The 25,736-nt window shown below is 36.6% G+C and overlaps 2 protein-coding genes across 3 annotated transcripts in view; both read right to left on the bottom strand.

Annotated features, from left to right (window-relative positions):
• Positions 1–10,099, bottom strand: part of kif20b (kinesin family member 20B) — a 36,391-nt gene extending 26,292 nt beyond the window's left edge. For both annotated transcript variants that reach the window (XM_020709411.2, XM_011484255.3), the window contains exons 1-17: positions 10,002–10,099; positions 9,360–9,471; positions 7,159–7,248; positions 6,695–6,820; positions 6,428–6,566; positions 5,082–5,266; positions 4,586–4,634; positions 4,190–4,396; positions 3,683–3,794; positions 3,108–3,179; positions 2,835–2,981; positions 2,361–2,523; positions 1,720–1,869; positions 1,528–1,632; positions 1,049–1,188; positions 686–806; positions 383–554 (exon numbers count right to left, since the gene is read on the bottom strand). In XM_020709411.2, the coding sequence (XP_020565070.1) occupies positions 383–554; positions 686–806; positions 1,049–1,188; positions 1,528–1,632; positions 1,720–1,869; positions 2,361–2,523; positions 2,835–2,981; positions 3,108–3,179; positions 3,683–3,794; positions 4,190–4,396; positions 4,586–4,634; positions 5,082–5,266; positions 6,428–6,566; positions 6,695–6,820; positions 7,159–7,248; positions 9,360–9,464 (2,083 nt within the window). In that variant the 5' untranslated portion in view covers positions 9,465–9,471; positions 10,002–10,099. The remainder of the gene's footprint in view (positions 1–382; positions 555–685; positions 807–1,048; positions 1,189–1,527; positions 1,633–1,719; positions 1,870–2,360; positions 2,524–2,834; positions 2,982–3,107; positions 3,180–3,682; positions 3,795–4,189; positions 4,397–4,585; positions 4,635–5,081; positions 5,267–6,427; positions 6,567–6,694; positions 6,821–7,158; positions 7,249–9,359; positions 9,472–10,001) is intronic.
• Positions 10,100–10,629: 530 nt separating this feature from the next.
• On the bottom strand, positions 10,630–16,949 carry ankrd1 (ankyrin repeat domain 1). Its single transcript, XM_004077274.4, has 9 exons — positions 16,776–16,949; positions 15,555–15,719; positions 14,410–14,538; positions 14,169–14,276; positions 13,809–13,907; positions 13,641–13,739; positions 13,362–13,460; positions 13,179–13,277; positions 10,630–11,797 (listed from the first exon to the last, which is right to left on the bottom strand). The coding sequence occupies exons 1-9, from the start codon at positions 16,800–16,802 to the stop codon at positions 11,699–11,701; spliced, it is 924 nt and encodes a 307-aa protein (XP_004077322.1). The 5' UTR covers positions 16,803–16,949; the 3' UTR covers positions 10,630–11,698.
• Between the last annotated feature and the right edge of the window lie 8,787 nt (positions 16,950–25,736).

The following is a 25,736-nucleotide window of genomic DNA, read 5'->3' on the forward strand; positions in this document are numbered from 1 at the left end:
AAATGATGCAGGTTTGTTGATTTTAGCTAAAAACAGCATAATAATTAAAAGATCACTGGGAACTTCCCAGTACTGAGAGCAAATGATACACATTTGGTTTGTTAATTGTAATTACCGGTAAATACATTTCAGGGTACAGCGGGAAGTGCAGGTCTGTGAGAATGTTTTAGTTTGAAATCAGATTACAGTTTTTGTGGGGGATCCACAGACCACTCAGTAACCAGCCATCACTAAGGACAGGGTTGTGCTCAGACCAAACATTTAACAAGACCTTTAACTCAAGCTTCCAGATCCTGAATTCTCCTCTGAACCATAACAAAAAGAGGACCAGCTAAGTTGTTTAATCAATTCTTTGTCTGCCGTGTTGCTGTTTTTTTTTTACCATCAGGCTCGTCAGCCAGTTGCTTCTGGTTTTTCTGCAGATCGCTGGACTCCAGCTTCATTCCAGCATCAGTTCTGCGTGTCTGAGGACCAGCTTGGCTTGAGCCTCGGCGGAGATGCGATACCTCTGCAGAATCTCTGTCTGGCAGTTCAGCAGAGTCTACAGATGTGTCCTGCCAAAAGGAAAGACAAGAAAAATTACAAACTAAGCAAACTCATGCCGTCAGCAAATCAAGTCCCCACGCATGAAAGATGAGACTGAAGAAGTGAACTGTGCAACGCCAGATCCACAGATCCAAGTTACCATGTCCTGTGCATCTTGACTAGAGCCAGAAGTGTACATTTTGTTGATGAGGTTCCTGCAAATCTGCATCCTTTTTTCAGCTCGCTCTTCCAAGATCTCCTTTTCCCGTGCCAGACGTTCACTAACAAACAAAATGATTCATCAATCATTAAATATGATTTTGTCAAATTTTTATGTTTTCCTTACTAGGAAGGAGTGTGTTCTTTAAGCTAAGATTTGGACGTTTTCTGATCAGATAACTTCCATTTCTGCTCCTATGGGAATTCATGTACATTTTCAGAAAAAAGGGGGAGAAAATAGACATAATGATAGTAAGAACAACCTCCCTAAAAAAGGCGCGTGGGACAATAAAAAGTGTCTCACGTGAAGTCATTCTGCATCTCGTGGAAGAGCTGGGAGAACTCTTGACTGGTTTCTTCCCTGATCCGAGCCTCCAGGAGCATGCTCTCTGCTCGTTCCTTCTTCAGCTGAACCTGCAGCTGCTTCAACTCGGCCGTCATCCTCTGAGGAACAAGACAACACAACGTGAACAGTGGAGGAAAAAAAACTTAACTGTGATTAAAATCATTTTTTAAATATTGACTTCTATCAGTCACCAGCAGTTTACATGGAAGAGTTTTCACTATAAGCATATGGAGCTAGCAATGAGCAACGATGGAGACATAAACTGTGCTTTAATTACATCCCAGCAAAAGGAAACAGCATTAAAACATGGAAGAGTCTGCAGACAAATGGCACAATTGGATCCTTTCTCTTGGAGATCAAAGAACCTGACAGAATTTCTTTTTTTTTCGATAAATCTGTGTTAAGTAAAAAATTATAATAAAAAAAACACAACTCACCTGCAGCTTTCCTTTACTGATGAGCATTTTCTCATCACAGTCATCGACAGAGTAATCTGCAGTGTCGTCCATGACGCTCAAGTCTTCTTCGTAGTTTTCATCTTCCTGAGCAAAGACCGCAGGAGCAGATTCGGTCAACAGACGTATGGAAGAAGGTGGAGGCAGAGAAAACGGAGGTTTCATTCATCCCACCTGCACATCATCAAGGCTACTTTCCCATCCAATCAGGGAGCTTCTGTCAGTGCTGTAAAGAGCCTTTCTCTCAGCACTCTGGGTTAAGGCCACGTCACTAGTGGATGTCGGTGGCATGACGACAAGGGGTCTTGAAAACAAAACTACAACCTAAAAGCAAAAAAGGGTTTTTATTATAAACCTGCAGAACTTCAGCTTTTTTTTTTTTAAATGCTGGATGATAATTTAGACCAGAGCTTTTCAACCGGTGTGCCGAGGCACACTAGTGTGCCGTGGGAAATTACCCATTAACTGATCTAAAAACATTTTCCATCTCCAGGATATCAGCCCTGTGTTCATCCAAACAGGCCCCGATAAAACACTGAGTAGTTAGGAATATGAAAGATCATAAAATACTTTTATCTTTGTCTTAATTTGATTCTATTAACGACATTTTGATAAGAATGACGGTGCCGCGATTTTGCCGCAGCTTCAGCTCTATTTTCGGAAAAGTGTGCCTTGGCTCAAAAAAGGTTGAAAAACACTGGGTTAGACCACAATAGCTTATTGTTCATAGCTTATGATAAGATGACATTTGAGTAATAAATTCAAAACAAAAAGGGGTGCTCAGTCAAAAATAAAGAAAGAAACTGCTTGTAAACCTTCTGTGCCACAGCAGAGAATTTGAGGACACTCAGAGTCTCGTCGAACATGGAGGCACACTGGTTGATGTTGACGATCATGCAGGTTTTACCGCGACCACAGAAAAAACCCTGCAGGTAGTGCGTCAGCTTGCTTTCCCTGAAGGGAACGTGCTGCAACAGCCTGAGGGAATGGAGACACACAAGCACAGCTGGAACACTTGCAGCAGGAATAGGGAAAAACAGACTTTGGATTTTGTTACTTCCTCCTCCTCATTTTGGTAGTAAAGTCTTTTTTTAGACATTTTTTTCAAAAGATTTTATCTTGAAACTCTTTAACCTGTAAATTTCTGACATGCAACCGAGAACTTTCTCAAACCAATAGAAAGAAGTTGACAAAATTAAACTGTGTTAACTTGCTGTAAATGTTGAGTAATACCGTAAAGAGTCCACAAAAAGAAATAATCAATAAAAGAGATTGAAGCATAAACTCACTTTGTCTGTTGTTTGTGGCGCAGCGCATTGATGCATTTCCCCAGGATAAGAAGTGACGTGTTGATGTTGCCAGCTTCCTTCAGTCTCTCTCCTTTATTCTGCGTCTTCGCACAGCGCTCAGAGCCGGCGAGGTCACACAGACACAGCCTAGTGGACGGTTAACAGTACATTTAACATTTAACTCTATTTTTAACAGACAATATTGTACATTTTCCTGCTGTAACAATTGCACAGCTCTACAGTTACAGGCATAAAAAGCCGATCTTTACTCACTCGCTGACTGTGCTGACTCGGGGCATTTCAGCATCTTCAATCCTCAAAATTCGAATGGAGAAAATACTGTGGCTAAATAAAGAAAACGAGAATTTATAATACTATTATAACTAATTTAAGTAATTAAACAACAAAATAAAAAGTATTTATGTAAATATAATAATAACATTAAAGTTCCATGGGAATTTTTCAGCAGGTGTGTTACATTAAAGGCTTAATTAGTGCCACAGTGATGATTTTGAGCCATAAACAGATTTATTTGAACACTTCATGGTCCAGCTTCCTTCTTCAGGTCATTTATTTAAATGACTTAATTAAATGAACTTCATTAAATCACTCATTTTAACTGTTAGAAATAAAAATCTAGTCATGTGAAATGGCGTTATGGCAACCATTCACTCAAAACATGTATGCCAGAGTGACATAGATCAGTTTAGATTGTTAGGTAACATGACTGAAAATCAATTAACAAAAAGTGTTTTTATTTCCCAATCTGTTTCTTTTCCACCAATAATGTTTAAGTAAAAAACACTGAAAGTAACTTGATCTTTCTCAGTGTTTACTGGACTCCTCACCTCCTGCTGGAGAGATTATTCAGCCGAGTGGAGCAGAAACTCTGATTCTTCTTTCCCAGCTTTACTACTTTGTAGGCCTCCTCTGCAGTGTCCACCTGAACCCAACGGAGATCTGAGTAGAAATGACAAAAACATTCTTTTTCTTCTTTAAAATTCAATATTTGGTAAAGACGGAAAAGCAAATGTGTTTCAAGATCCCATGTAAAAAAAACAAATCTATCTATCTATCTATCTATCTATCTATCTATCTATCTGTGTGTGTGTGTGTGTGTGTGTGTGTGTGTGTGTGTGTGTGTGTGTGTGTATATATATATATATATATATATATATATATATATATATATATATATATATATATATATATATATATATATATATATATATATATATATATATATATATATATATATATACATACACACACACACATATATACACACACACACACACACATTTAACCATTTTAAATTTCAGGCACTAAGACACTGAAAGGTTTCACTGCTAAACCTTTGATGAAGGCGTTCCCCTTGATGTCCTGCGACAGGCGCAGCGCTGTCCTCCTCGGCGCCCCGCTGGGCGTCACCTCCAGGAGGTCGTGGATGTTCTCATTGTAGATTTCACAGAAAGAAACCCAAACGGAGAATTTCGTGTTTGCTTCAACCTTCAGCTTGAAACCGTCTTCGGCTGCTGCAGCTGTCTTCTCAATGAAGGAGTCTACAAAACATTTACATTTGAACAAGATCAATGTTGTTAATATTCTAATGAAATCTGTCAACGGGGTGATTTCAAATAGAGGTTAATGAAAAAGTGTGACAATAGATTTGCCGAAAACAAGAAATAAAAAGATATGAAGTAAGTAATGAAAATAAAGATGAGAACTAAGGAGACAAATGTAAGTCTTACCTGCTGTTTCGCTGCTCAAATTGGATAAGCTGCTTTTGCTCTTGTCGTTCTAAAAGGGACGAAAATAAAAACCAACAGTTAACTTAACTTGAGAAAATGTAATACAAAGGCATAAAAAACTAAATGTTAAAAGTGCTACATCAACTTCAAGCAGGTTGAAGATCTGAACCTGTTGAAAATACTATTAGAAGCTGAATTTTCTTTTTTGTTGTTTCAAAACCACGAAATTCTCCTTTGCAGCGTCACCGTTGGAAAGTTTGAATCTTTAAAAAAAAATTCATTTCTAAGTCTTCAACATAAAAATGTTGTCGTGTTTCATGCAGACAATACACAAAATATTAACTTTATATGCTTTTCTTTGTGCACCATTTAAACAACTATTTTTTGTTGCATATTTCAGTTATTTTTAGCATAAAACATACTTCCCTCAAGTCCAGGACAAAGAAACCCATGATTTGTTTTAAAGTGCCAACTGAGGCTGCATTGAAGACATTACCTCAACATTTTGTCTGAAGAGGTTCCTCTTGAACAATTCTTCCTCTGCCTGCTGCTCCCTGCTGAGTCTTGTGAACTCCCTGCAGCGATGAGGCTTAATGCTCATACCGCAGAGGACCTGCCCCTCCATACTGTTGAAGATGACATCTAGAGACCGAGGCAGGATGCCAGCATGAGCATCTGGACCTGAAGTGGCAGAAAAAGAGGGAAATCACATAAGAGACATCTAGAACAACAAGCCTTTTTGTAAACATAATGCAAACAAATAAAAAATAAAAAGACAAGAGAAACTACAAATAAACTCATGTGTATAATCTACCTTAAATCCTTTTCAAACTCATCTTCTTCCCTAATGCAGATTGTATAAACTCAGACACAACCTTTGTGTCTGAATTCCTTTTCTACTCACTATAAAGTGCTTTCTACAATTCCAAAATCAAGTGGTCTGGAAATTTCCCAGAAGCATCTGCGAAAAACCAGAGTGCATCGATGTTCACTAGATCAGTGGATATAGACCACAATGCATTGCGTTGGAACCATTTTTGCCCAAAAATGTATTTAAATGCATTTTTTGAACAAACCATCAAAATAAAAACCAACGTTTTTATCTTCAGAAGACAGTAGACTCATAAATAATCGTCGCAAAACGCTCAAATCACTTAGATTTTAACTTTGTGAAATCTATGACATCAGATCCGCTGTTAAAAACAAAAAAAAGCAGTGAGCATGGTTTCCGAATGTCTTTTAGAATTCAGGGCACTACATAGTGCCGCACTATTTCGTTTTTTAGTAGTTAGGGTGGAAATTCGGACATAGCCAGAGACGTGTTTCTACAGGATCTGCAGAAACTATTTTCTACATCAGACATACAATAATAATAATAATAATAATAATAGTGAAGGTCAAATAAATTTGATGAGCCTGAGGAAATACTCATTTTGTCAGGCTTAATGGATACATAAAGGGGATTTGAGGGCAGTTCCTGACACACAACACAAACACTTTTTCTCCCCCTATAGCGAATTTATTCCAAAATCCCTTTTGTTTGCTTTAACTTAGAACCAGCTTTTATCAAGTGAGTCTCTTTCAACTGTTTTCACTATCAAAAGGATAAAACTGATGGAAATATTTCCTCAGAATGAACAGTTTGTTCAAATGTAGAGGTTTTACATACTTTACATGGAAGGGATTTAGTTAGACAAAAAAAAGGTGTTTTTCAACTGAACCCAAAATTCTGCGATGGTGCGCTTTTATCAATAAAAGAATAGATTCAGTAATACCAAAGAATACTGATCTAGTAAAAGTCACAGTTCCAGTTTTGCTAGTCTGTGAGAAAGTGCGCTGTACCTAAGAAGGTGAAGGTCTTCCCAGCGTTTGTGACTCCATATGTAAAAACCAGAGTGCTCGTCCCTTCAAGGGCATCTTTCACCAGGTCTTTCACTGTGCCGTCAAACAGTTCTCTCTGCGTCGTCTCCGGACCATACACCTGGGAAGAGAAAGACGTATTCACACAAAAAAGAATATTGTTTTAGAAATAATAAAACTTTTCAATCCTCCTGAAAGAAAGTCCTCTTCAGAAATGTAATGCATCCAGTTCCACCCGAAAACACCAACCTTGGAGAAGCGGAAGCGCTGTCCAGCCTGTGGAAGAGCTCTGTCTGTGCTGAATCTGGCTGAGACGGCGGGGCTGCTGGGAGGCCTCAGCAGGACTGTGTCTAAACCCTCAATAGTGACGCAATCCTGAAACCCCAAAACAGGAAGAACTGATGCATATTTCTCCCTTTCATATAGTCTGCCATGTACCATTAAGGATTCACGGTTCCAATAAATATGTTAACATTATGAAAATGTGTCCTTTTATCAACTCGATCAAGACATGGTGTATCAGAATCCAGGCCTCAAGGGCCGGTGTCCTGCATGTTTTCCAGCCATCCTGCCATTGATTCTTCTTATTGGCTAAACACACCTGATCCAGGTAATCAGAAGCAGATCAGACAGCATTTCTGGAAAACTAACAGGGGGCCGACTCTCGAGGCCTGGATTGGACACATTTGGACTAGAGTATAGATTCTTTGTACCTGCGATTCTCCACTCTTGATCTCCTCTGAGGTGAAAGGTCGGATTCTGAGGTACACCTGAAGGTGCTGCTTTTCCCCCAAGCAGGAATGCTGCAAAGAAAAATGCACTTTATTTTAGTAAAGACAGAAATCAAAACAATTCTTAATCAGTAAACTCACTTTGTGATTAAAAAAAATCTGCTCCTGTCCAATTATGCGCATTCCAGGATTCAAAATCATTGTGACATCATTTTTATTTTTGGCATAAAAAGTGCTTCTGAAAAAAAGTATACATTCTTTACTTGTTGCAGAATCCTTACAGTTTCTTCTTGAATCTTATCTTTCTATCTGAATATCAAACATGTTCCTGACCTTTTCATTTTTAAGAATGATTCAGTTTATCTCCACCATCATAGCGGGTAGACCAAACAGACCAGTAAGAACTGGGGCGGAAAAAAAAGTGTTTCTGATTGTAGTTTTTAACTAGGCCTGCACAATAACTCGCAAATTTATCATCATCGCAAAATCAAGCTGTGCAATATGCATATTGCAAAAATTGCAATAAATGGTTACCTTAAATGCGCTTAAACAATCTTATGGCAGCTTGAATTATTTAACGAATCAAATAAATCCATTTATGCATTTGACCAATTGGAAGGAGCCATTTTATTTTACATGCTTGACTCCTATGATTTGGAGTATAGTTTAGTTATGTTGACTCTTTTTTTTTTTTTTAAATTAAACTGTTAGAGTGAAATGGTAATAATGCTTATGGTTGTTTTGCTATTTGTTCATGTATCGCAAGTTATATCGTCATCACAATGTTGATCACTAATAAAGCAAATTGCAAGTTTTACTCATATCATACGGCCACATTTTTAATACAAAGTAATTGCAATCATTTCCCTACTTTGTGCACAGCCATAATCGAGCAGCACAGTTGCCAAAAGTGCCAGATCACCCAAAATACATAAACAACCAGTAGCAGTCTGATATTATTACTTTTTCGTAGCTTTTGTCACATGCAAAAATCAGTATGTCCACTTGACTATTTTTAAAACTTTTTCTGCTATGAATGGATGATAAAAAAGGCCAAAATGCAGCTGCTAGCATTCAAACACAGCTGACACAGTAGCACCACTGCCTGTCTAGAGCTTTGAAGTGCTTCGTAGTCTGTCAGTTGCATCTTTATGTATGCAGTTTATTTCTGATGTTTAAGCAATGGATTTGCTGCTGAAAATTGCCATAGTAGAGAAAAATAGTTAGAAAGAAGCCTAATTGAGATGTCAGTGAAGGCATCGTGCACACAAACCATTAAGTTGAACAAAGTGAGTTAAATTTGCAGCTAAATAAAAGTTTCCATTTGCTTTTCTGCAAAAATTCTCATTCATTTCATTCACCACTCCAGGGACTCCGTTTCAAACCAACGTGTCAGTAATAATGATTCACAGCTAATCCAACCTCTGTAGTTCTGTTTGCCTCATTTGTCTTGAACTCTTACAAAATCACAGCAGAAACATCTGACTTTTTGCTTTACTTCTGGCAATAAGGATGACTTTCTGACAACAAAGCTTGCTGTGTTGTGACTTATATCCAGCTGTCAGAATGCTCCATTGTTCTCAGTGAATGTGTTTGCATCAGCCAGGAGTATGCACTTATGAGTCACAAAAATTCTATAAATATATGTTTTATTATCCAAGAATAACTCAAAGGAAACCTGGAAAAATCTGACAGAAAAAAAAATAGTTTAGGGATATTTTTTAAAATACTAAATAAGTTATCCTAAAACCACAAACTCAGGAGATGATAGAGTAAAATAGTCATAAAATGTGTTACAAAAAAACAACTGAACAATAAATCCCACCATTAAAACAAACAAACAAAAAGAACTATTTCATGGTCAGTTACCAATAGAGATGTAGGGTGATGAGATGACAGTTCAACTGTCAAAATACAATTAAAAACAACAGAAAAAAGTGAAAACCCATATGACCAGGAAGAATCCTGCGCTTGCTTGCCTTAAAATTGAATAATTATTATTATGAAGTTTACTTTAACCTGCTTTGTTTTAGCATGACGAGTTTCTGAAATGGCCTGCTGGTCTAAATGTGAATCCTACAGGATTTTTGGATTGAGTAGTCAGTGGCATTGAATCTGGTAAACATTGTTCAAATTCCGCAAACGTCTCAGTCAGTCAGTGAAGATTAACCCCCCGGGTTTACCTGAGAGTCCGGTAGAAAGCTACATTCCGAAGTGAATTCACTTTTCAAATCTTCCACTTGTGTTTGTTCCAATCGGTCAGTCTTGTTGCTCAGGCTCGAGTCCATGATTCTCCTGCGGCGAGTACAAAAAATTATAACTAATAAATTATATTCTACAAGAAGAAGAACACGCAGTCGCAAGACAAAGTGTTTAAAAGTAAAATAGCATTGTGTAGTAACGTCTCTAGGCCCTGCGAATAATTGCACGTATTTTTTTTTCTTCTTTACCACAATGAATCTGATTACAGCCTTTTTTTTATTTATTTAGTGTTTTCCGTTTATAAAACCTTCCCAAAACGACTAAACTTCGCTTAAATCAAACAAAACTTTTGGAAATAAATATCAAACTCTCCCTCGGTTTTTTTCTTTGTGTACTGCCAAAAATAAACTAAAGAATCGAGTCTCTGCACTTAACCTGTAACAGGTCAGAATGACAAACAAGCTAGCTGCAGGTTAGCCCACCTGTTAAATACGAAAGGGACAGGTTTTACACGCCTACACTGTTGCACTAAATACATGCAAATCAATTATTTCAACTGTAGTCTACGAGAAAATATTTATATCAAATGTAAATATTGGTCAATTAGGTTAAACAACACAAACCTTTCCCTTTATGCGCTGATGTGCGTTGAGCTTAGCATAACAACGCAGACGCGGTCTTAGTTTGAAACCAGCCAATTAGATTGAAGCAGAAACTGCGCTTGCGTCTTAGCTGTGCTGCGTTCAAGACACCTCTCTCTGTTCGGAATTAAACGTTTCCTGAAGGAAGTGAGTAATTATGCCTGCATAATATTCGACACAAAGTGGAGCCAAGAGGCGTTGGTTGGATTCCTCATACATAAAACCCTTGTATATCAATACTGTATTTTATAGCTTGATTTTTTTGTTTTATTTTTTAAAAGTCCAGCCTTATGTTAATCATTTTCCTCCTTTGTCATCTCAGTTTCTGCTCGTGGGGTTGCCAAATCTTCAAGAAAAAAGTAAAGCAAGTGTTTTTAATTTTAAAGGCATTCTTTATTTTGTGGCAGTGGGTTGGTTGCATTACATTGAAACGAAAGTGGACTTTTAATTGGAATTTCAGTAACCTTATATTAATCGTAAAATTGAATTTGCATTTTTTTTCTCCAAATTTATCAATATGTTCCAGCATGATTTTTTTTCAGATTCTGTTTGATTCACTGCCTGTTCCGCAAAAAAAGATTACTTCGTTGCTTGTAATACAACAAAAAAAAACACTGCAAAAAGGTTTTATTTCAAAACTCTTACCATGACTTTTTGTTGTCATCAATACATACAAATAAAAGTTAATAAATATTTTAAAAACGTTTGCAACAAGTGCTTGTCAGACTTCCTCTGAACCATCATCAATACATAAACAAACTTTTCTCTTTACTTGTATTGCATGTTTTTCCCCCTTTTAAATTGAGAACTGAGCATCGCTTCCTAAAAGAAGAATAAATGATCACCCAGCATAGTTTAATTTATAATAGCCTATTTGATCATTCTAAAATTTACAACAAATTTGCTCTTTAAAAATATAACAGAAGAGCTTCTTCTCAAAACAACACAAAACATACTTTTTCCCATCTCATTTCACAATCCAACAAACTATTGAATGCAACAATATGCAAAACGCTTGAAACAAGACCAAGTTTGTCCTTAAGTCCTTAGAGTCCATTTTATACTTCATTCAAATGATTTCCAAAACTGTATCATATCAATACAATGTTTTTCTTCTGTCATAGCGATTCATAAAGCAGTCCAGGTTCTATTAAAATTAACTAAAATGACTGATATAAAAAAAAAAGTCTAAAAGTTTCAGTCAAACCTCATAAATCTGATAGTGATGTCATTAATCAATAAATAACTCATCTTTACGATGCATTCTTGCTGATTTGAACTCAGCTTCTTATAAAAAAAAAAGAAACTACAAAACATTCCCACAGTGTCTGCCGAGACATTGTCCAGCAATATAAGGCGATCAGTGACTCCACCAGAGAAAATTATCAGCATCCGGGTTTGATTTCACATTATTGATCAAACGTCCTTAACTAAAGTGTCGTAACCCCACACAAGGCTGAGCTGGATTCAATACATCACAATAATGCAAGTGCATCAGGTCAAAGCATCAGCCTGAGAGGTTGGCAGTTGAAATCCCTGAATCAACAAGAGTGTTTACAACAAATAGACTGTTGGTTCTTATTTAGGGTGTACTTGATAAAAGATGTATTCTTTAAACCAGCAATCCTTCTCTTTAATACATTCAACACTGATTTCTAAAGAAACTAAGTAACGGGGGTTTATTTTGATTGAGGGGACTTCTCCTCTCTGAAGTTGCACAAGAGGCTTTTTGCTCCACTCTGCCAAGAATACAAGGTTTCCAGAGGCGTTTTCCCGTCCTGAATGAGAGAAACAGACACACAAATACAAAACAAATAAAAGTGAAGCTTTTAAATATCTCTAAATTCTTTATGTTGTTACTTCATGTTCCATGCATCCCTCCCTGTACTGCTTTCTTTCAGGTCTTTGGTTCTGTAAAATAAGATGACCTTGCTACAGTTAAAGCAAAAACATGGGGATAAATGTGTGTTATCTGTCTATACTATTAAAGTATTAAAAAACACACATCAACTACTTTCACTTATTTCTAGATAATGTTTTTGTCACCTCTACATGTCTCAGAGGGATGACTTTTGGTGCACAATCATCTATCAGGCTCCATTACAGCAATGTCATCTTGTCGACCTACACTAGTGCTTCCAGACATTACATTACATCCGTATAATTACTGCCGACTGCTGCCACGAACTTGGCATTGAAAAGAGGCATTACCAAAATCATCAAAATAACTAAAAACCTAAACCAAAAAACCTATGTCAAGTTTAAAAACCACTTCGATAATCGTTTTATCTATTATAAAACCCAGTGGTCTTTTAACCCTAGAGCACTATCGCCAGGTGATTTTCACCCACGCAAAACTATTTACATGAATTTTAATATGCTTCTTGTCAAGGAAGGTGAGACTCTCCAGGGAAGTCTCACATGTCCCGGGAATGAGACCTAAGGGCAAATTTCTAGTATTATTTTATTATTTGTTAGGAATAATACATTTCTACCAAAGTAGAAAATAAAAGAAAACCAATCTAATTTTTTATGTATTGTCATGTTTTGGTCTATTTTTTATGAAAAGTATTGGGTATATAGCGATTACCCAGCAAAAGTGATGGTGTAACTTTTTATAGCGAAAGTGTTATAGAGTTAATTAAGATTATGCTGATTTTAGCCAAAGCAATCCCCCACTTCCCATCATCCATCTCTTTACAAGTTCCCCAGCTTACAGACCCTCATACCCCCATATTTACCCCCTCATACCAACCAATTTTAAGCTTATTTCTACATAATATTTGTCCTCCATCATCAGAAAAATGCCCAAGAAAAGGTTAAAACCACAATTTTCATCAGAGTGGGTCTTTAAATTTTTTAAGATATTCTAATTTTTATAAGATGTACCTGAAATCATTTTTGAAAATGTCCAAAAGTTCTTTACCTTTTAAAAGAGCATATGAGGGAAGAAAACTGAATTTTTTCTATAAACATGAAAATCTAACCTATCCCTAACTGTATATTAAAATAATCCCCTTCTAGCTGTTTCAATTAACCAATCAAAGCACATCACGTGTTTTATGTAAAATACAAATTGAGCTTCCCAAATAAAACTAAAACAGAACATATTTTTCTGACAAATAATTATGAAAATACGTACACTATTGCTGTACTTACAGAGTTTTTTGTATGAAGGCTGGCCCCGTACATCATCAACAGTTTAATCATCTTGAATCTGTTTATTCTCACTGCATCGTGCATTGGCGTGTCTCCATCCTGCAGTCAGACGTTAAACATTTTCATTTTATCCCAGAGGAAGGCTTGCTGTGGAGCTAGACTTAATTCTGATTGAGCTCTTACTCTATCTTTGGCATTGACATCTGCGCCACAGTGAATGAGATGTTCGGCACACTCACAATGCCCTGTCCTCACGGCCACATGAAGAGGAGTGCTATTCAGCTGAGCAGAAAGAAAGAGATTTCACATTTTAATTATGTTTTTGAAAAAGAAATTTATGAAAAAAAGGAAAAAAAAATGCTTTGCTCAAGAGTAATTCTGTCTACCATCTTCTCCTGCCACAAGATGGTGCAACACACACAAATTTTGGGAGAAGGAGTGTTGACTCTGGTGTGGACCCACCTTGTCTCTGGACATGAACTTGCCTCCGCGGTCAAGGAGCAGCTCTAAAGCGGGTAGGCTGCCACCCCTGCAGGCCCAGTGGACCGCCGTGGCCTCCAACTGCAACATGAGCACTGACCGTTGGACTCTGTTCACGCACACACATTGTGCTGGACATTAACCTTTTACCTTGTCTCTTTCCTCGATGGCAGCTCCGGCCTCCAGGAGCTTTGTCATTACTTCCAGGTTTCCTTTGAAAGAGGCTTTGTGCAGAGCCGTTCTCTGGAACTGGAAAGCAAAGTGTCCAACTAAATTTATTTAAATGTTCATTCAAATTTCAATAGACAAACTGTGGTTCTATTGTATTTTAAAAAATGTAATTTGGTTAAAAGATTATTAGTATTTGAGTTTAACCGTGTGTCAGTCTCTGTTTAATATAACACGTTTGTTTGTATAGTTATGAGAAAAACGGGCAAATTTGACCTCAAATCTGAAAATGGACATCCCACCTCTTCTTTAAATGATTATTTCTGATAATAATGCTCTTACATTATCGGCTACATTTGGATTGCCTCCATCTGACAGGTACTTCTCCACCACAGCCACTTTGTTCTCCATGGAAGCTGCTAGAAACAGCTGCTCATCCACAGACTCAGGCTAGACAGAGAATGGAGAACCATGTTTACTTTCCCTTTTTTTGTAATTAGCTTTTTCAGGATCAATGTCATCTATAAAATAGAAAAATGCTCATACTTTGCATGCACACACGTCACTAAATTAAACTCCTTACCACAATCTCAGGCTCCGGCTGTAGTTTTTTATGACTTGGAGTTTTCCTCTCCCTCCTCCTCTTCTTCAGTTGCAGGATGTTGAACAGGTCATCCACTGTTTCTAGCTTTAGTCTGCCGCTTTTATCAGTCTGATGGGGCACAAACACAACAGAGGTGTCAGCAGAATGACAACAACAATGAAGATATTTAGCAAAAAGCACAGCAGAGTTATGTTTTTTATTGTTTTAAAAATTAAAGTTTGTTTAAAATTTGTAAAAATGTTTTCATTTGAACATTTCTGAATGTGTACTGTTTTAAATGTGTTTATACGTTTTTTTAATTTTTTTAATTTTGTACTAAGGTATTTAGGTTTTGTTTTAGGAGAAAAAACATGTAACACTCCAAATAAAATTAAAAAAAATCAACTAAAACTTAGAATTCAAAGCAGGATGGAACATATAAAGTTTATTCCAAGTATTAATGTTGTCTAGATTTCAAAATACATAGATGTGAAAAAGAAAACAAAGAAATCAAATCCGAAAAACATCTTACTCCTAAAATATGATCATAAAATGTTCTAAAATTGTGTCAGTGCAGACAAATGTTCACTTATTATGCTGTTATTGTTAAATTATACTAATACCTTTAAAGTGATGGGGAAATATTTTTCCTTAAATTACAAAGTTTTAGGATTTTGCCCAACTCTTGTCAAAGTCTAAATATTTATGAAAACATGTCGAATATTCCAAGATAAAATGAGTTAATTGCCATAACCCCATTTCTGACTAATGTTTTCCTGCAGCAGCAATTATGAGGCTGTCCTTCATAAATAATATATTTTTTCTCACTTCTGTTATCTTTTGGATCTTTCCATAAGCACTAAACATGTTTTTGCAATAATGATTACTTATGTGTCAGATTATTATGCTTCCAGAAGATCGTCAATCTCCAGATGTTTTGATAAAGCATCCAAACAGGAAAAAAACAATAAAGGAACACTAAAGAATACATTTCTTTTTTAACAATTTGTGTTTGAAACTTGAGATGTACTGTTATTATCAATTGGAATATGAACATTTTACTGGTCTTCATGCAAATTGTTGTTGCTGTCTTAAAGGGTGTGCTGCTGCAGTGCAGTTCCCATCACTCTTTCTTTGGTTCTTACATTGAGAGCTGCCACGCTGACTTCCTCCTGCTCGCTGCCACTGTTGGCCTCCTCTGGCTCTCTGGGTGACCTGCGGTCGTCCTGCTTCTCTTGATTGACAGCTGCCTCGTACATTCCCCCTTGGAAGTCATCTGCCTCTACGCCCTCCGACCTCTTACCGGTCACCTAAAGGGCAGAAGCAGAGGGCTTGAGAGCACCCTGAATGCATCATACCACTGATGCAAACAAGGAAAGCTTTTCTGAGATTCAAATTTAATCCAGCCTACACCCATTTAAAAATGTAGATTACAAACTAGCACTGTTGGCAGTAAAATACATGCACAAAGTTGCTTTACATTGCTGTATTATTGTTGTGTGTACTGGAAATGAATAAAACAATGACATGCTGTAACAACCATTTATAAAAGTTGCATTGAAAAATCTTCTTTCTCTTTTGGCTTTTCCCATCAGGGGTCGCCACAGCGAACAAGTCGCATGGTAAACTTGGCAATGTTTTACGCCGGATGCCCTTCCTGACGCAACCCTCTCAAACCAGGCTTGGGACCGGCACAGAAGTAGAGAAGGGAACAGGGAGCAGCACGGATTCGAACCCTGGTTTCACGGACGGAAGGCGCCGCAAACCAGCACGAGCTAAACTGGCTCCTTGCATTGAAAAATAATAATGGTTAAAAACATCTGCCTGGATTGAGAAGTAACTTATAATTAAACACATTATCATCCTTTTTAACACCTCATTGAGTAGAAATTAGGTAAAGTCATGGCAACAGCTGTTGAATTAGTTTCACTTTAGGCTGCACTATTTAAACAGCTTCATTCATGCGTTTTCTGAGTATTCTCCAGTGCAACACAAAATTAGGTCTTTTTAATTATTTTCTAAAGAAACTATTTCCACTTGAAGCACATTTGAAGTACTTTCCTTTCCTTATTGTTAATGCTGCAATCCAGCACGTTTTTTTTAGAAAACCTGTTTCATACTGCTTATCCATGCAACTGGTCTGTAAATTTGAATAAAATCTTAATTGTATTATCACCATTTAAACAAAATAGTTTTCTATGATAATAAACCATCTTTCTTAGAAACGAAAAAAAATAATCTATCGTCTTAATATTTCTACAAAAAAGTGAAACAGAAATTATCTTTTTGGTAAACAGTTTCACATTTCCAGTGCAACTAAATCTCCCACATCCAATCATCAGTGACATTCTAGTGATAGAACTTACCAGTTCTTCAACACTGTGCAGCCCCATCCCTCTCCTAGTTTTTATTGGTGGCTGAAAGCAGATTTAGGTCTACCAGTCTCTTGCGGTGATGGTGGATGTCTGGTGTCTGTCCGTCTTCTGTCTGCCTCCTCAGCCTCAGACTTCTTATATATAGCTTTGGCACACCTCTACAGAAAAAAATATGGCTTTTGTCACTGAATTCAGATCACATTACAACGCTCATGTGCTCAAGTGGCATGCTCAGTGTCATCAGACTCACTCCCTCTTATTTCAGTCGCCAACCCCTCCCAACAACAGCCCTGCCCAGTTTGGGCTTCTGTGCGTGAGAAACAGACAAGGCAAAAGAGGTGCCACTCTGCTGGGATTCAAAATCAGTGTTTTTCTTTTTTGAAATAGCAAAAAGAAAAAATAGACCAGGCAGCATTGCTTAAAGACACGATGCAAGGGGCAAAAAAATCCATTGTTAAGCTGTCTCACTTTGAACAGGATGTCTTTTTTGGACAAATTCTCAATTATCCAGTTGCATGTTGAGTGTGAGGAATTACTCCAGGTTCAGTTAGAATCTGTTGGGTACTTATGTGGAGTATTATTAGAAAAGATCAAGAAAAGTGCCTTAAAACATTTTTAAAGTGAACTAACATTAGTGGGGTTCATTATACATAACATTAATTTGCTTTAGGTTGACATTTCCTTACATGAAAAGACTGTAAGACATCTTTGGTTTACATTTGGTTGCATTGAATACTATACGTTCTTATGTATAGTAATACAGTTAAAAGTTCATACTTATGTATGACGAAATAAAGATTCAGAGTTTAAGATCTAAATTTCTTCCTTTTTTATTTTTATAATCCAACTGATAAAAACGTTGGTAATATCACATGGCAATTTAACCCTGACTGAGATCAGAAAATGAAATAATTTTATTATTTAAATTAAAATTTTATATTAGGAAGAAAAATATACCCTTTTCACAGTTGTGTTTTAATACTTAGATAGATAAAAACATATATACTCTGTTTCAGTGTACATCTTGTAGATATATTTTTGCTAAATGCCTTTAAATTATATTATTATACATTATTTATATAAATCATACATTAAACTTTTCACTATATGTAGGTTTACTGGGAAAAAGTGATAAAGAATGATCTCTTTTTTTACATACTTATTCAAACGCAGAGTGATGCCTCTTCCAGAAACAAGCAATCTTTGTCAGAATAGGCTTGTAGTCAATCGGTGATGCCAGTCTAAGGAGACAGTTTCTGTGGGTTGAGGAATTAATAGCTGCACTTGGAATCAGCCTCTGAATGCATATGGACGTCATTCAATGTCTTTGGCTTGCTGACAGACTGACTGTCAGTCAGCAAGCCAAAGACATTGAATGATGAACCCCTTTTGGGCTGCTGGTATATCTGGTCAGTGTGCACATTACACATCACACAGCAATGTCAAGAAGGGTCTTCAATCTGATGTTGTTGACACATGCCACATGACATCACCATTAACCAATCACAAGGCAGGGTGGGAAGGATATTAGAATAGACAAAAATACGTGAATCAGTGGTAGTCTGTCATTGCATCATAAAAACAAAATAAAAAAAATATTTAGTATATATTGTTGACCCTTGAGTCTAGAGATCTTTTAACAGTCTTTTGTATAACATTTACAGATGTAATCTTAAATTATATGTATGTTTTTCACAGTTTTTTGCTCGTTTTTTTAATTTATTTTATTTATTTGCTTTATTAGCAGCTCTGTTTTTATGCCATCATTGCTTAAGTGGGATCTTGTAAAAAAATAGTTTTAAAAACGTGCCATTAGATTAAGTTGATTTGAATAGAAAAAAAGGATCAAAAATGGAACAAAAAAGTTTAACAGTTTGTCGACAAGACAACAGCTTTCTAGTAATGTTTGAGCTACTTTGAGAAGTAGATCACATTTTGTTGTCAAACTGAGCCATGATCCATGTATTTACACCACGCTACTGCCTTTCAATCCTCCTGTTCATCTGAAACTGGAATCCAAAGCTGGAGGTTATTTTTGTACTTGACCTTGCTATTGACATAGTGTCAATGGTAAAAGCGGTCCACAGTTTAGAAGACCTTCATGGCCATTGTACAACACTTATAGGCCACACAGGATAGCGGATAGGTATGTCTCCATTCGGTTTCCAGGGTGCACTACAGCTGGGATAGGCTCCAGCCAGCTAGCAATCTTAGACGGGAAAATGGGGACATTTCATTGGTAGATTAACTTGAAGATCAATCTCAGCTGATATACATAAATCTATAGAAATATAGGAGTTTTCTTATTATCAAATCTCAAATTCAACTTCCAATCTGGCTTCCAAGCTCATGGCAATGAAGACAACTGGAAATACAAGCAAAAATCAGTCTTAACCGTCTAAAACACTTCAAATTTGTGAAAAAGATACAGAACACAAAGTTTACTATGTGAACATCAAACTTTAAAAGGGGTATTTTTATTTGATGTGGCAATTAATTCATACTCAGAGTTGTGTTTTTCTAAAAACTAACATTTCATGAAAAGTCAAAGAAAGTGGCAACAGGTATAGAAATCAGTGAAAACAAAGAAACTAAACAACAAACATCTCCAACATTTTAGTCCAGTTCTGACACTTGGCCTTTTAAAATATTCACAATCTTCAAGTATTTTTTTATTTTTAATAACCTTTTTATTAGAAATTGGGCCATCCTATTTAATGTAAACCCTGGGTTCTCCATTACGTTAGTTTATTTTTTCATCAGTAGCAGCAGGAAGCAGCAGCAAGAGCGATGAAAACAACAGCCTTTCATAAACTTTTTTTTATTCTGTGATGATGTGTGCGATTACGGAGCTGACAGCTTCACAGCGCGGTCAAGATCCCAAATAACTTTGCTATCAACAAAACAAAAAAGAAAGGAGTCCCGTGAGCCTTTTTCTGCTGCTGCTGCTCCTCTCAGAGGCTCAATTCATTGCTTTGTCCTGTATTGATCACCATTCTGAAAGAGAATGTGAGGATACATCTTTGTACTTTTTGCAGCTTGGTCAGTAATTTGCCAGTAGCAAGATTTGGCATTAAACCCTGGAGGATTTATCGCTGGATTTTATAAATAGCCCCCAGTGAAATTCCTTCCCTGTAAATATATATACTTCGCTCATTATTACTTATATAAATTCTCGCCTGTATCCTCCTTCTGGGGTGGACTTTAGAGATTGAGCGCAGTGCCTTGCAACTGTTTATGAGTGTGTCATCATACAAACATAATCCTTCACGGACATAACACTGCCCCAAATCAAAAGTCCAAAGAGTCCAGACCTCCTGGTTGTTCTCTGGAAATAAAATAAAAAAAAGTAAGTAAATCATTCTGGTGCCAAGAAAAGCAATGCTGGGAGATTAATTTGACAGCAAAATCATGTTGGATGTTAATTTCATTTTTTGGAGATGCTTTTGCAGGCAGAAACAGCCCAGCAGGATGAAAAAGGTTGTTTCTGAAATGGAAGTCCTAGGAGCAGCATACACTATTTAATCAACATATTTTCAGGTTTGGTGTCAATCTGCTAAAGAGAAGTTGAGTTTCAATATCATATTTCAGAAGCAATTAAAGAGAAGACCTTTAGTATAAATAATGTAGTTTATAAATAAAAAAAAGGCACGTATCCTCCTTGAGCTATCTTGATTACCGGTATATGATTTTCTTCCGTCTTGTCTTGGTATACAATACTAATGTCTGAGTTTCATGTTTTGCAGAGCAGGAACCTTCCAAAAAACGTTTTAAACTGAGATTTTTAAATCTTTTTCCTGTTCAATAAGTTAAATTGCAGTTAAATTGAAATTGATCTGAAGTTTGGCTGTGGTGACCTCCATATCAGCTCACTGAAAAACAAACATTTAAAGACACACAGACGAGTCACATAGCAACAGTTTATCTACTTACTGTCATAAAATAAAAAGATGACAGGACAGAATCATAGAGCATCATGGACTGAAATTTACATGAAAACAATTTGAGCAACAAATTCCTCCTTTGAAATTTTTCAAACTTTCATGAAAACAGAATTTTTCTAGAACTATGTGCAAGCAATGATCCGCTGACTGAACTGTGGGCTGCAAGTAACTAATTCCATGGAAAATCATCCTGTTTATTCCATTCATTTAGTTTGAACCCCTTTCATTTGAGAAGCAAGTTCCATTTGAAAAACTGTAAATATGTACCTCTGGAAAAATTATAAACATAGAAATCAAATCTCCCTTGCTGTGTTAAAGTAAAGAAGAGAGACGTGAGAAGAAGCCATCGCTGTTTGAAAGCAAGCTCTTGCTGGGCCACCACAAAGAACTGCTGATCCATATGCTTTGGACACGCAGTGAAGCTCACCCAGACACAAAGGCTGCCCTCCAGGAGCATGTGTTTTCATTTGTTGCGTGTGCTTCCACTGTGTAATGCGTTTTCAGTGACATGTGTCCGCAGGAACGCCAGCCACTGACCGAGAACAGGTGCAGGAACAAGTGGCCACGAGCTGGGTGCGGCTTACCGGCAGCAAACAGGAGCTGCGAGGGAATCAGAGCAGAGCCTCTGGTTCAAGTTTAAAGGCAGGAAGGAGGCGACAGCTGATAATGATCACAGGACTGCGGGAGTGCACTAATAGGGCAAAAGTTCCTTCTCATCTGACCGCAACAAGAGTTGATTTTACAAAAAGGAATTCACAGAAGCTATCAGGAACATGTTTGCTTACTTCAGCCACAGCTTTTTAAATAACTTCTCTCATCCTAAAAATACATTTAGGGGATGTTTTGCATGTTTGGCTCATTAGTTACATCTAGAAGTAGTAAATTTCAAGTTTTATGATAGTTCTCAATGATTCAGGCTTGGTGAGACTAATTTTTTATTTTTTGCAGACATTACAAACTGTTTTTTTTAACTTTCTGACTTAAGCAAAAAAGATGTATGAAAATAACATTTATTGTAACGTGTAGGTTAGCTTCACAAAGTAACAGATTAAAGTCTTTAGTTTACTAGGCTTCTTGTATAAATAGTTGGAGAACAAGAACCCTTTTTCTAAGACATGGTTTCTTCTGATTGGCAGTAGTTCATCGGAAATTTGCTTTTGAGTTGTGGGCGGGACTGTTGGTGCAGTGTAAGCCTGTGCTGATATCCCATCAACCCTTTGTTTACAAGCTCTCCTGCTATCTTACAGCCCCTCACACCCCCAACCTAACATTAACAGTGCAACAGAAATGGCGAGCAACATTGGAGCTATCCAGGCGCCTCTGCCAAAAACCAGCTCTGAAAAGGAAAACAAAGACATACACAGATCTATTTTTCTGCAAGTGGGTACATCGGAATGGAGCAGAGCAGGGAGCTTGTGGCCCGCCAGTTGTAGTAACTATGGCACAACTATAAGTTTTTCCTAAACTGCATTTTTTCTTCTCCTCCTAATTCACAACGATTTAATAAAAGTAAATAAGAAACATAGTTTTATTCATAATTTTCTTTTTATACGTCCTCCATCATCAGAAAAGAACATGTTAGATATACAGTTTTCATTGGAGTGAGTAAGAACAATAAATTACAGGTAGTCATCAAAATGTTTAAAAAGTTCAAAAGCAATATATTGTTCCTGTGACTTAATTATGGGAAAAGTTCATCTCACCTTTTTTTTTTTTATAAAAAACAAACATCCTCATTCTGCCTACTGTGTCAACAGTCTTCAACTTTTTTGTAACGTGGTATTTGCCCACATTTAGCTAAGATTGTCACACCTGATTATGTCAGCCCACACACCAGCAAAACAGTTTTGCATATGAAAAGAGTAAGAAAGTATTGCATTCAACTTAGGGAGGATATTTTAAATGTCTGCTGGCATTTCTTTAAAAATGTTTTGGATGATCAATGATTTCAACTGTTGACTTGGGTTTAATATCTGGCCTGTAGTGTTTGCAGCCTCTCTGTTAACACCTACTGTATTCACTCTCCAGGCTGCTTAAGATCATATCTGCTTTCAGAGCTGAGGTGTTGAGCAAGCGCCATAGACCGGTGTCGTCACTCCCTGAAAATACTCCCCGTTTGGTATTTTCTGACTCAGCTGTCATTCAGCTGCTGGATGCTTTTTTCAAAGGGATGATCTCTCTGTTGAAATATTTAACACATAAAAGGAATAAATTAACTTACAGAGATGACAGAACTTTTTTGCCTACTTTTCTTAGAAGTATAATTAGAAGATACAAAATCATTTATATATACATTGTAAGTGACTTCTCTGTGATCTAAGTAGAAATTTGGAGCTAAAAAAAGACTTAAATGTTATGTTCTCACTCCAATAGAGCTGTTTAACAAAATGTACACGTGGTTAAAGCATTTATAGACAAGCAACCATAATGCTGCTATCAACTGTGGAGGTGTTTCTTTCTGTGTGACGGGTGTAAATCGCACACACAGAAAAATGAGTCCATCAAAGTGAAATGATAAACGAGGATGAGTCAGTCAGTTGGTCTCTTAGGAACATGCTGAAACATCCATTTGAGCTGGTAAATTATGATGGGAGGACGAACGATGGGAAGTAAAGACAGGGAAAAATACACAAGTAATAATGGGGACCAAAGAGCAAAATAAGGGGGGAATTGTTTGAGGGATGACAAATAATCAGAACACTTGGACAGTGTGATCCTTCATTAATGGAGTTATGTGGGTTTTAACAAGTGGAAAATAATTAAAAGGATTTATGCCAGAGTGACAAGCTAACATATGTTTTCTGTGCAACTGTAATTGTTACTTTAAAAAGTAAAAATGAATAAATAATGAGTTATTTCACATTAAGGAGTAGTTACATTTATTTTTCATTACATTTAGTTACTTGTACAAGTTATATCTGGCGTTTTGAGGACAGCCGCTGTGCTGATGTGGCCCTCTGTGAAAATGAGTTTGACACCCCTGCTTTAAAGGAACAACATAAAAACAAATCAAAACAACTGACATCCATAGAGGCTCACTATCAATTTGCAGAGCAATGATAATAATAAATGACTTGCATACACCTGTTTAAATATAGCTTGTGTATCCATGTAGACTGGCGAGAGGTGACTGTTAAGCAATAGATTTAGCCTAATGTCCTGCGATTAACCGGTAAAAATATAAACTGATGAAACTGTTGCCATCCTCAATCAGTGACTGTTTTTCTTTCATGCTCACATACACACACTTACTGTAGATGTTTATATAGACTGGCTCTTTTTGGAATAATCCCCGACAACAAAAGACTGCAAGGTCAAAGCCTGAAATAACTTCAGGTTTTCCTCATTTTAGATTTCTTCACCTAAGACAGATGAAAAAAAGACGTTTCTTAAAATAATTTGTTTTGCAAAAGTAGTTAGCATCCATGCCCTTTTTTTCTCAACAGTTTGTATTTCATTGCATTTACTACATCATTTAATTGCTTTGGCTTAATTCATACAAAGAATATGTGGCTTTATTAAAATTAATTTACAAATAAAAAGTCAAATGAGACAATAGGGAAAAGAAGAAGTTAGGTGTGTACATAAAAATAAATAACTTTTTATTAAATTAGTAATATACAACCCAAATATATATATTTTCTGTAAGGATGCAGTAGATTTTATGGGCTAGATAAAAGATAACACTAAACACAAACTCAGATTTCTTGTCTTTATGTGGATCTACTGCAGTTTTCCATTTTCTTCACCGCTTTCCATCTTTTTTCCATAAGTGTGTCTTGTCACTCCCTATTTCTCTGTGTGCATTTTTTTCCTGTCCTCATATCAGCTCTGCCCTCTTTTTCTTCATTCCTCCTCCTTGCTCCCATTCTTTCTCTCATAATTTAAAGAATATTTTGCTCTATCACATCACTTCCATCATTTCCCCCATGTCCCATTTAACTCTCCTCTGTTGTCTTGCAGCTTTTCTTCAACACTTCCTCTCCATCTGAATGTTTTGTACTCTGTTGTTTTTCTCCAACAACTTATAACCTCCAAGCTGCCTGCTGCACCCCGCCCTCCTCTGTCTTCTTCTTCCAGTTGTACCCATGAGCCTCGGTTGTTCTCTTGGTTTTATGCTCCACATTTTACTCTAATCCATGCTGACATAAACCTCAAAACACATATTCACAGAGTTGGCACTAATTGGTTTGAAGACAAGATTTTAGAAAAAAAAAACATTATTTGCTAAAGCTGCTAAACTCTCAGGCTTCAGCAGAAACATGCAGATAAAAGAAAGTATAGATCAAGAAATAATTAATAAAAATGTTCTTGGTCTTTTAGTCTCAAGACTGTGCACTTAAAGTTCTTCTTAATGTTCAAACTAATTGTCATTACTTTGAAGAGATTTATCGTGCTTCTAGATAATTTCATAACATCTTATGTTCATCTAAAACATGATCCAAAGTTAAAAATCCTCCTTCAAGTGATTTAGAGTCTCTTCAAGAGCTTAGATAACAGCTTTTTATTTTGAAAATCCTGCAGCAGTTTGTTATTTGTAAAATGAAATATGTATAGACATCTAGTTAGAAGACCTTCCGTTAATCTAAGTCAATAGATTTAAGACAAAAATAAATATAACCTTTACATGACAGGTTTTTTTGTGATATCAAGCTAAATAGTAGTGGAATGCAACTGAAAACTTACCCAAACCAATTCAATAAGTGATGATAAAATAATTATGAGAAGAAACGCAGAAGCAGAATGCCATTTGTTGCAACTAACAAGGTTGAGTATCAGGTGAAGTTGCTGGTAATCAAAGGCACTTTTGAATAAAACAGTAACTTTCACCGGTAAATGTAACACTTTAACACCGGAGATGTCGCACAATGTTAATTGTGTAAACAGTTGAAGAGTTTTGGTGATTAAAAGAATGTCAACACTGGAGCTAAAAGTCCAGCATTAAAGAGCTCAGTTTATCTATAAAATTTGAGGACAGGTCTGAAGCTTTCAAATGTATACAAACACA

This window comes from Oryzias latipes, chromosome 15 (genome assembly GCF_002234675.1).
Source record: "Oryzias latipes chromosome 15, ASM223467v1".
NCBI lineage: Eukaryota > Metazoa > Chordata > Actinopteri > Beloniformes > Adrianichthyidae > Oryzias > Oryzias latipes.